The sequence below is a fragment of the Anguilla anguilla genome, chromosome 4 (assembly GCF_013347855.1).
Source record: "Anguilla anguilla isolate fAngAng1 chromosome 4, fAngAng1.pri, whole genome shotgun sequence".
NCBI lineage: Eukaryota > Metazoa > Chordata > Actinopteri > Anguilliformes > Anguillidae > Anguilla > Anguilla anguilla.
Window position 1 is genome coordinate 54,868,892 of NC_049204.1, and position 12,144 is coordinate 54,881,035.

Consider the following 12,144-nt stretch of genomic DNA (forward strand, 5'->3'; position numbering starts at 1 on the left):
CTTTTATCACTTTGTTTTTTGTATTAACAAAGCTTTCTTGTGCTTGCAAGTGATGCTTAGTTTTTGACGGTAATGGCAGTTAGGCCAAGGAGTCATAGCGCCTAAATTGAGGCTGTTCCCCCATCAGTTGTTCACTCACTACATATAAAATGCACTGCTTGTAGAGCTATACAGTAATATGCATAATGTATATAGGGGTTTTTTTTAACCAGTCAAGTTGAATTGATGTGTAATGTACCTAAATCGGGAAGAATCTTGTAAAATCCTAAATCCAAAATCCTCATGCTGACTGAAGATCATGTTGGGTTAATACTTCTTCGTTCGTGTATCAACTGAAGCCACCTTACGGAATGGACAGTTCGTAGCCATAGGTTGACTGGGGTCAAAGTTTTAGCTCTGAGTAAAAAAAAAATTAAATAACAAAAAAATAAAAAAACTAGTATATAAACTCTTTGTCTTTAAGATGTCTACCAATGATGCAGTTGCACAATTTTCCCACACGGGGTATATTTTGTTCAGTGCGTAGGGTTATGCTTTCTTGCCCGCCCCCCCGCGGGGTGTTTGTGTCAGTTGTAATCCTTTCCATAGAACTTCGGCTGCAGCTGCACGGTCGACATGGCGACCGAGAAAATGCAACGATATTTGCCTAAAAACAGCTGAAGATTGACCACGTTCAATCGGAGATTGTAAGTAACGTTAGCCGTGTTCAGTGGTTGTGTGTTTTCCAGTTGTTTCCTGTGTTATTAAAACCTTAGTTTTATACAGCAATGGTTTAAACTGTGCGTTAAACACGGATACCGGTATCATGGATGGCTGGCTAGTTTGCGTATGATCAACTGCTAGCCAAGTGAGCTTGCGGTTGCCTTTCTTATCCTCAAGAATAACGCTGGAGAAAGGCCTCTCGACGATCGAACATTTATTTTTATTGAATTTTAGGTTTCTGTTAACAAAATTATAAGCTGCAAGTCTTAATTTAGTCTAACATTCGTATATTCCTCGATGATTGTGATTCATGGTTTGTTTAGCTCAAAGTAGCTAACAGCCACTAGCTAGCTAATCTAATGTTAAACTGCCTACCCCCATCGCATCGCTCGGGTGGTTATCTAATGTAATTGTGCTTAGCATTTGTTTTGATGGCTAGCACAAGTTACCTAGCTACTAGCGGTAATAAGCAAGCAAACGAGCCCACCAGTAGCCGTTTTCCTGGTCTTGGCCCAAGTTCGATAAACGACAACTACAATGGGATCTAAATGGCTAGCTTTAGCATTTGTTATAGTTATCGTTACTGTGTTCGTTGTATGTGGCCCAGCTAGCTAGCGTAGCTACCATAAGTCAGCGGGCAAAGTAAAATAAGAAAAAGGTTATCCTGGATAATGTTATATGGTAGCAGGTTGGAATGTTGGGTAGAATTTTTTCTCGTTTTAGGAACGGTGGTTGGTAGGTAGGCAGGTAGCCTGTTAGCAGTACACCAACTGCAACATTACGTCAACTGCAACATTAGATATAACGTTAGTTAACGTTAAGACATGGCACATAGTTAATATTACTAGCTAAGCGATCCGTTTAATAGTAAGTTGATTGTGTAGATGGCCAACGTCAGTTGTGTTAAAACTAGGCAATGTAATCCACCAATTGATTTGTTTGTAGCTAGCCGTCTCTGGTAATTTAGCAAGCTAGTTTACTGCCATGGCCTACTTAGCCTAGCTATAGTTGGATGGCAGGTGGCTAGCACAGCAGTTTTTTTGTTGACCAGAAACATTTTCTGATTGTTAACTGGTTAATTAGCTGCATGATTAGATTGTTAGAAGTGTTTGATAATAGCCTCCTCTCAGTACTGACTATTAATATAGCAAATTCGCTACCTGATATATCGTACGAGTCAATTTCTTTGTCCCATCTGTTTTAGGCCGCAGGCTTTCAGTGGGTTTTGTTTGTAATCTGGATATGACTAGCGTTGGCTCAGTTAGCTAACTGGAAAATAGTGCGTCATTTAATTTTTTATATTTTTATGATCTGTACACAAACTTGTCGTGCGTTAGTTGTTTACATTTAATTTATATTAAATTATACGTCCTTTGCGGCGGTTCGGTACAAACATTTGATATAAGTAGGCAGCTAGCTAGCCTCGTCCCCGCAAAATAATGGGTGGGGTGGCAACCCAATCTGTTCGCTCAGTTGAGACTGTTGATGACTAGCTTAGTCGCTCCCTGGCTATTTATTTCTCGTCGTGAAAGCTTAGGTGTCCTAATGTAGTTTTTCATCGCGTATGCTGTGTAAGAGTTGCGTGCCTCACTCAAGAAATTAGTTGGCCAACTTGAGGCTACTTTTGTCTTCAGCCTGACATTAGCTATCGTTAGATATGTTACCAGCTAACATACTCGCGGAGATGCAACAATTGATATGACATTTGCTAGCCTGTAGTTCAGCTAACAATGGATTTCCTTAACCACAAAGTACGTTAGCTGGCCGAGTAAAGTCAGTTCGTTGTTGGCTAGACTAAATAACACTAGATACATTTGAAGCATACGCTGTGCTTCTGGTAATGGGTAATTTGGCTTTTTAAATTTACAACCGATTGTTTACATAGTAGATGCAGAAACTATTATTTATCTGTGACTGCGTGGAAGGAAAGCACTTCAGTGCTGTTACAAGCCAGTCACGATTTAGGGTAGCGAAACTACGGGTTAGCAGATCTGAAAAGACTGTCACAGTTGCTCAACAATTAGGATGCGTTATTAAATGGTCATAAGGGTTTTTTTTTTTTTTTAATTATTATTTTTTAAATAAATAATTCTGTCAACTTTCAGAATTTTCTTTTTTTTTATGGCTGTGAGATTCTGAATGGAAAATGCAAGATGAGTCAGCCAGGACAGTGCTGGAAACCCCCACCTTATTTAAGTCATTTTCTTTGTTTAAAACCTGTTCTGTGTGAGGTACCAATATTTTAGATGAGCAATGGCTAAAAGTCTAACTGCTCGTAACCATACCATGTACCTAAGCGCAATGTGACAGTGATTTCGTCAACTTTAGTTAAATAAGTCCGTGTTTGGTAGTGATGAGAATTGTGTGGATTTCTGAAAAACAAGGATTGAGATTCAGGAAAGATATTAAATGCTGCACTTTGTATTTACTCTAAAATGGCAGCAATCTGTGTACAAGCATATCACCCAAAATAAAAATGGACTTCTCTTCTTTCTCTATCTTTTCTTATCTGCACATATATAGCTTTGATGCATCAGTTTTATAGTTTGTCCACGTTCATTGGGCTTGCTGCTTCCCGATATTTATGAACACATTAAAAACATTTTAAAACCTGTACAGTATGTTTACATTATGTTTTGACTGGGTTTTTTTTGAAACCACAATCTTTTGAATCATTGGATTTTAATTTTTTATTTCAGCAATTAAATGACAACTAATATTATTCTGTTAAATAAAAGTTATAGCAGCTGTTGCAAAACCATATTCTTGGTGTTTTCATCTTGTAAATTTTAGTGTTTAATCAATGCTCTAATTTTCATTTATTTGCTGATATGGTACTAAGTATAAAGGATCTAGGATTAACCAGGAAACTTTAATTGCTTGATTCACAAAGTAGCCTACTTTATGCTCATGTAGTGTCAAACTTACTTGTGACAAAATATTTCAAATGTGATATTTTCCCCTCGTCCAATGCTGCTATACTCATATGGGCAGTTAAATGGCAATCCATAACATCGGTGCATATCTACATTTGTGTTGGTGTAGCTACCAAAGCACACTTTTTTCATTGTTTAATGTTTCGCAGGACGGTTGTTGATGGAAACCTTTCTGCAGAACCCTCTTTAAATTTGTTTTGTGGGTGAATTTGATGGCTTTGAATTTCTTTGATATTGCCTTGGGTGCATTTCTGGGGGAACCATGCCGTAAGTTTTTCCACTGAGTAGCAGCACACATGGTCTTAGATTAAAGACCACAGAGGTGTGATCATCACTTGCAGGGTTTCCCCCAGAAAAGTAGTGGAAGGGGACGTGCCTCAGGGGGTAAGCAGCAGCGGTGTGCAGTCGCCATCTGTATGCACAAGGCATAGCCAACACCTGACCTGGTGAAGACCTGACTGCACAATGCCGATTTTAAATGCCACAACTTATTTAATTATTAAACATATTATTATGGAGATCTGGGTCTGAGGTTTCGTTGCCTTTTATCTAATGTTTGCCTACACACTCGTGAATTCAACAAAGGTGTGGCTCATCCGCTGTTAGCAATACCTGGGGGAAACCATGACTTGATATGAGTCATCCTTTTCCATGTACCCTCATCTTTCAAGGCCAGCTGCTTTAGTCCTTGGCTTCCTTGACATGATTGCTTTAGGCATGTAAATGGTTACTTTTCAGATAGGCGTTTGTGTGTTCTGTAAAACCAGTACTGTTGACTTAAGGGTGGTTTAATTACTGCATTTGTCACATTTTAGGTTAATTTAAATCCTCTGTACCAAAACAATCAAATGATGCGGTTGCCCTAAAATACAAGGAAACTACATGTTTGCCTGCTGATGAATGTTTGGAGACAGCATGAATAATGGTCTTACTTCCCAGAAGTTATCCTATAGGTGTAGTTACCTCTTTGATAAGGGATACATCTGCAAGCTGATAGCAGTGACCTGAATCATTGTTTTGTAAGGTCTTAATGCTTACTTGTCTGTGTGCATTTCTGTTGGCACCAGACAGCTGAAGCTGATTCGGTTACATTTGGCTCCATGACCAAATTGGCGACTCTGTCAAGGTGCATAGAGAGAACAGTCAGTCATGCTTGGATATATACCTATAAATCTCCTTTTTTCTCTCTGTTTGACAATGTGGAGTCCTCTTTTTATTCACCCTTAGCTGCTGTAGATATAGTCTGATTTAATCTTAATTAACATTGAGTGCAGTGTCTTTGCCGTGTCTAAATGTAGAACTTTAATAAAAATGCGTTTCAAGCACTACCCAAGTGCAGAACTAGGAGTTGAATTCACTGTAGATATTGAATTAGAAATGAATGTGGATTAGTGCTCTCGACTCTCATTCAATTAATTATTTTGTTTAATACTCTAGCAAAAAGTAAAATAGACTCATCAGTTGTGGATTGCTGCAATGTTTTGAGGAAGGACCAAAAAAATCAGACTTACTAAATGCCTTTTTGAGCAAGAGCCCTCTGGCTGTACTGTGTGACTCAATTTTAACATTCTGGAAGTTTTCCTATTATCATTATCTATGTAGAGCTTGTAGGGTGTTTAACTCTAAACTTCATCTATAATGAAATATTGATTAGTACTTTTGCTTTTTCAGCCCACCCTACTTTGTGGAGTACATATGTCATGTATGTTTGTTTCTAAATTTATCAGAAATCTTTTAGCCACCTTAAATAAAATAAAAAAAGGTTATTGTACATTTTGACTTTTTAAAATTCTTTATCACACCATGTGAGAACTGCAGGTATAAATAGTTTGCTATTTCTAGTCCCCAGGTAAGAGCTTTGAGATGGTCATAGTCTGCCAAGTTTTCATATAGATCCTAGATCATATAGATTTACTGACAGTAGGTGAAGGTAAGGAAAATCTTAAATCAGTAACTATGGTCCTCAATGGAAAAAAAAAAATAGTATGAAATGAGTGAATTAGCACAGGCATTATGTAAAGCTGTTTATGGACTGTATTGACGTTGCCTTATTGAGAAGATGGATGTGTTACCATTGCTGGTTTTAAATCCAAGTTGGACAGGGTGTCTAGCAGAAGTGAGTATATATAGTCATGTAATCTTAACTCTGCTCGGCAGGGAGATGCAAGACACAGCACATTTCTTACGGATTTCTTCTGGAAGTGGGGGTGTGTTGCATCACTGTCTGGGAAAAGGGTGGACAAGAACACAAGGTCAGGAGGCCTTTGAGTTGGCGAATTTTGTGAAATGTACAGTCTGGCCTTTTGTTTCAATTTCATGTCTTGTGCTACAGTTGTCATGTAAAGAACTTTTGTAGTCTGGTCATTTAGTTTCAGATGGACAGGCTGTTCTTGTTTCTGCTTACAGCCTGAGTACGGATTGAGCGTGGAGGCAGAGAAATTTGTATGTAATGTGTTGTTTCCATGTAACCTGACACACAGACTTGACCTAACAACTTGAAATGAAAGCAATAAAGTTGGGCCTAATGATAATTTACATTGCATGTTTTATGGTCATGCTGTTTTATTGCATTTTGTATGTGATCTTTCTCTTAGGACTGGTAGCTTATAAGATCGCAAATCGTCGAGCAGACAACCTCAACACAAGACAGGACTAATGAGCCTATGATTTTTCTTTTAAAAGTATACCAAGGCGACAAGCCAGTATCTGATCTGCATGTGATCAAGCCTGTCAAATGTCGGAATTACTGTGCCAGTTTAATAAGGGCTACTGCTTTTAGCTCTGTAACAGCTCTGATTACATTTTTCTGAAAGGCTAGTTGTTTTTTAATATATACACAAAGCTAGTGCACATAATGTGCAAGTGTGGCCGGTTTTGTGTGTAGCCTTGTTTGCTGTACATCAGTGGTAATGTCTCCACAAAAACGAAGTACTTTAAAACAAGTCTTTTCACATGCCAGAGACTCCTTCAGTTGGCAGAGAGCACAGTATATGTATTGTCTATTATTCAGTAGATTCTATATGGTTTATGTGCCATAAAATGAGAAGCCTTCAGCTTGGTGCTCATTAAGCTCCCGTGCCTCTTGGCGCACACAATACAAGATAGCCTACCTCACATGCATTGCCCAGGATGCTCTGAGAGGGAATGTCAAGGGCAACGAAATATCTTAACTGCTTACCGGTTTTTCTTGATCGTTGTGACTTCATCATGAACTGCTCTCTTTGAACTTCTCATGTACATGGGGGCACGTGTGAAATCAAATCTTAATTTGGCATTTGGAAGGAAAGAGCTGAAATTCACTCATTAACAGTTTATTTCCTGTATGTTCAGTACCATGCAGTGAGGGATCTAGTTTATGTTTTAAAAGCTTTGTATGACCATTATACCATGTCCCATAGTTGCATTTGGAGTCACACACCAGAGATGGTCCAAGAATGCATGCATTCCTGTGTTTATTAATGTAGCACATTGCAGTGTGCCGGGTATTTATAGCATAATGAAAGCAATGTGGGTTTTCCCGTGCCTATTGCTTCTGGTCCTGGTCCAGAACAAAAGGGTGTTCCCTCGCTCCTCTCCCCTCCCAGAAGTCACACTGAGTCGCCTGGTGTGAGGGCGTGTGCAGAGGGCGTTCTCTCACACACACACACACACACTTATGTGCGCACACACACACATGCACACACCAACACTGGGACGTTTCCTCTTCCTATTTCATGTACGCACGCTTGTCAGAGTCACACAGGGACGTACAGCCGTGCGCTGCGTTCACTGCAGATAAGACGCCATTATCAGCAGCGTGTGCTCTTGGCTATATTTAGCCTCCTGGAAGTCCTGTAGAGGGAAAGAACACCTGCTTGTGAGTACAGGTGAAGCTGGGTGTGTTGGTGCACAGCTGTGGTTTCGATGCTGGTTAGAAGAGGAACTCCTGCAGGGACGGAACTCTGGCAGTATGTTGCACAAGCACCCAGGGAAGCATCGTAAAAAGACCACAATGCTTTCAATGCTGTAAATTTAATATAATGGCATTTCTTGTAAACATTTGAGTTATTTTAAAAATATAGACGACAATTGAAACCATGGAGAAGGAAGCATAGATCGTTAAAAAAATACTTGGCCATTTTCTTATCTTTGATTGCAGAGAGGAAAACCCAATCACAGCTCTAAAGACAGTTTTGTGTTGTGTAATTAAAGCAGTTTTTTTATCTTTAGTGCTGCAATCAGGTTATGCTTGTATTTTTGCGACATGCTTGGTCATGTAGACTTAACAAAATGATTTTGGATTCTTGGAAATGACCTTGGCTTGGGCCAATGCTCATTTCGGTGCTTGCAAAGAAAGGTTGGCTGATGTCTTAAGCAATCTACCTGCGCTGATGGTTAGAACCACTGAAGGAATGGTATGTGTGTTGGCTTGTATGCCAGAGGGTTCAGTGCTGGTAAGAGCCAGATATGTGCTGGGTTTGAGGCCCCTTAAGGCAGGGCTGGTAAGAATATTTGTACTGGCTTTGTAGCCTCGAATTCTGCTCAGAGATGCTCTCGTTATTGGCTGAATGGCTGTATTATAAATAGGCCTGCAACTCATCTGCTTGTTTACTCTTCGGCTCGCATTTGATGGACACCACCATGGAGCTGGGCAGCTCCAGCTCTGCAGTTACCATGTTCTTACAGCACAAAGTCCTTTTCTTTGTCCGGCTGCTCAGTCCTTTTGTGCACGTGGTGGCAAATCTGGGTAAACGTACGTAAGATTTTCAACTCGCAAACTGCAGTCAACCAAAACTGTTAGGAAAGCAGGAAGATTGTCTTTCTTTAGTTAAGAACAAACAGTGTCCGATGTGATGTGCATGTTGCCAACATTAAGTATTCTCTCTTTTTTTGTCTTTCAGGTTATATACTTCACACTGTGTGCTGAATGTCCACGATGTTTGAAAATATTTAAGAATATTGATGCTTTGAAGAGTTTTTTTGATTCCAGTGGAATCTGTAGGATTTTTTGTTTCTTTTTGTTTTTAAAAAAACAAAAAAAAAAAGCTAACGCATACACACACTCAAGAAACTAAAGATCTCGAGACGCAGTTTCCCCATAGCGCACGTCCGTTACAATGCCCGTACAAGCTCCACAATGGACGGAATTCCTTTTGTGCCCGATCTGCACCCAAACGTTCGAGGAGACCATCCGCAAGCCCATCAGCCTGGGCTGTGGCCACACCGTCTGCAAGATGTGCCTGAACAAGCTGCATCGCAAGGCCTGCCCCTTCGACCAGACCACCATCAACACCGACATCGAGCAGCTGCCCGTCAACTCCGCCCTGCTGCAGCTGGTTGGTGGACAGGTAAGACTCGACGTGCAAAGTTAATCTCTCCTTCCCCTCCCCCCTGTCGTCTCACCGCGTCTGGCTCTATTGTGTGTGTTTTGCCTTTGGCCTAAAGCCGTAGTTGTTGTCCTGAATAAAATGTAGCTTGATTAATGTGCCTTGGGTTGTACAATCTGTGCGCGATGACACCAAGACCTGTTGACAGCAAATCGTGGGCTGTGGTTGAGCGCTTTAAAGGATGCACCCACGCATACTCGCAAATACTTCTGTTCCCTGCAGTTCAGTGAACAAAGAGTGTTCTTTGGTGCTGCATCACGTCCTCCTGAGCGAAGCTTACTAGTGAGGCTCGCTTGGGCGTTACATTGAAATGATTGGTCTGCAGACACTGGCGTGAGCTCACGTAAATGCAGTGCCTTACCTGGACTTGGCACTCTCGTATTTAAGAGAGAATTTTGGTGTTGTTCTTCATTTTTTAGAAAAGTCATGGTTCAGAAACATTGCCATGCTCAGGTTCATAAAGGCTTAAATTTCATGCTGCTGCTCCATATATTTTCTGTCTAGTTTACGATATCAGATGGCGGCATCAAATTTAGAATTACGGTGCCTATCAAATGTACAGAATTGTAAATTACCTAATTGCTTATTTACACACGGGGCCATCAGTTAAACAGTAACTTAGGCTTATTTGGTCCGGAAAGATGTGCTGCTCCGGCAGTCATTGTATGTTGTGGCCTAGACGTGCAGTAAGGTTGAAAGCCCCTACTTGAAACGATTTATTTTCCCTAATCTGACTCAGAGTTGACTTTTAGCTCTTGTTCATGCAGAGGAATTTAGGGAGTTTCCCCTTTGCCTCACTTGCTTTCAACTCTTTTTTTTTTTTTCCCTCGCTGTGAAACTACCAGAAAGCTGCTAGTTTTGTTGTTCGTCAGCTCTGCTAAAGACTTCAGGGGTATTAATCGGAAACGATTGGAACAGCTTGTTGGGGGATGTTTGCTCTGCTGAAAAGGATGCATTATTCATGGGACAGGAGTGGCACCTGCTGCTGTGCTGACTTAGGGAAGGGGGGAACACTTGGTGACATCATGGAAGTCAGTGATTCTCCTCAACAGAAGGGATAGATGGAGCGGAAGTCTGTGGAAATGTTTGTTATTGGCTATTTGGGAATTGCGTTACACAAGGTCTGAGGCAGTGTGGAGCGGTTGTTCCGGCTGGGTGAGATTTCAGACAGGATGACACAGTGCTGCGGGGTGTGGCCTCAGCTCCCTGCGATACTGGCAGCTTTGTGTGTGTGTGTGTGTGTGTGTGTGTGTGTGCGTGCGCACGCGCGTGTGTGTGCGCGTGTATGTGTGTGTGTTTGTGTGTGCGCCTGCATACCAATCCTTGCTGAGTCATCAGGGTTATCCTGGAAGATTTTGCAACTGAAGGTCCATCCTGATAGAAAACATTATGCCACACTACATGAAACTGAGCTGAGGCAGTTTCTGTTGGGTAGGAAAAACACCCAATCCCTGCCTTTATGACAGTCCTCAAAGGAATGTAATATCCTGTCTGTTGAGTTCTTCTCTTCCGTACTTTGGTGCCAATAGAAACAAGAGGCTTTAAATGTTTTGGTTTGATGCTATGGAATGCTTATGGTATAAAGGGGAGACCTCATTTAAAAACAAATTCCTCTCGCAGCTGTGCACTGATTCCTGTACTGATTTCAGCCTTCTGTGGAGCCCGGACCTCAGGGCAGCAAATTAGGCCGTTCTGCTCGGTAGCGTGTGACGTGTGATGTCATCATAGTTCAGGAGACACAGACATGAGTCAGGAAGACTCCTCATCTGCTGCTTTACGCAGTGGGGCAGCCAGCCGCAGTCAGCGACAGCACGGTCCGGATTCAGTACAGACCCTAGGGCCCACGTGCCAGAACTGCGCCTTAGGATACAGGTGCAACTCCCAGTGTTAAACAAATGTACTGTTTTCCTCCCAAAAATATTGTTTTCGGAACCTTTTGATGCCTGTGGGTGCAGGTGGAACATGCATATGAGCTCAATAAAGCACGACACTGTGTACTAGTCAATGTGTCATTTTCTATGTGAGTCATAATAAGCTTGAAATGGAAGAAACATCTTTTTCCGACTTGTTTTTAATTTCGTAAATACGGCAAGCTTGCGTAAAATGAACCCTAATTAAATTGATCAGATGATAAGCTGGGTCTAAAGGAGTGGCTCTCATTCTTGTTCTTAGTTCTGCTTTCACCGGTCAGATCAGCTCTGTTTTACCCACACACATTCCCTTTAGGGTGAGCTTATGAAACGCTTCAGTCTCAACAGCGAAAAGCCGTACGTTATTGAACCTTCTCAAGTTGAAACTGGATAATTTTTTTTTTTTTTTTTTTTTTTTTAACCAGAGAATTTTGTGGTTTCGATGTTATCTTCCGTGCTGTAAGGACAGTCTGGTGATGTTTTGAGAGTATGAAACCATGTATTGATTTCCATGGCGCGTGTTCTTTGAGGCCCTCCCGACGGGCCGCCAGATGAAAGCAAGGCCTTTTTTCCGAAACTGAGATTCCGTCGCGAGGCGGTGCGCCGTGCAGTCCAGAGGCGGCTTCGGGCACATGACGGATCCTGTTGAGTCACGATGAGTTTCCTGGAAAACACAGCGCTCCGTTTCCGGAGTCTCTTCCCCCCCCTCCCGTCTGTGCGACTGCTACACTGGTGAATTTCCGCTGTCCGTTGCTCACAGTCGGGCTGTTTGTGATGACGTCGCTAAATAGGTAATTTTGGAATGTCCTGGAAGAATTCCAGAGTCGGGAATGAAAGGGACTTCTGGAAGTTCGGCCCGAGGCGAGCCGTGTAACTGAAGCCTTGTTTCCCGGAATGGCGCTCTTGAGAGGCGCCTCAGGTTTGTTGCGGGACGTTTTGCGTTTTGTTAGCGTAAAAAAAAAGGCGCTCAGAGGCTCTCCCGTCTGTCCCCTGCAGGTGCCCAAGCAGCAGCCCCTCACCCTGCTGACGGGGGCGGAAGACACCAAGCACTACGATGAGGCCCGCAAGTGCGTGGAGGAGCTGGCTCTTTACCTCAAACCTCTCGGCAGCACCAGAGGTGAGCCGCACTGCACCGGTGAGCAGCCGCCAGGCCCCCCTACCCCCCACCCCGCCCCCCCTCCCCCCTTCCTCCCACCCCAGCTCCCCTCCCTTACGCCTTAGCCCAAAGAT

The 12,144-nt window shown here is 42.2% G+C and overlaps 1 protein-coding gene across 5 annotated transcripts in view; it reads left to right on the top strand.

The window, feature by feature from the left end:
- Window positions 1-554: 554 nt before the first annotated feature.
- rc3h1a (ring finger and CCCH-type domains 1a) overlaps window positions 555-12,144 on the top strand; it is a 32,333-nt gene continuing 20,743 nt past the window's right edge. For 2 of the 5 annotated variants that reach the window (XM_035415422.1, XM_035415424.1), the window contains exons 1-3: window positions 555-686; window positions 8,519-8,965; window positions 11,911-12,049. In XM_035415422.1, the coding sequence (XP_035271313.1) occupies window positions 8,735-8,965; window positions 11,911-12,049 (370 nt within the window). In that variant the 5' untranslated portion in view covers window positions 555-686; window positions 8,519-8,734. Of the gene's footprint in view, window positions 687-5,795; window positions 5,891-8,518; window positions 8,966-11,910; window positions 12,050-12,144 lie in introns of all 5 variants that reach the window. The other 3 variants (XM_035415426.1, XM_035415427.1, XM_035415423.1) reach the window with 2 other exon arrangements.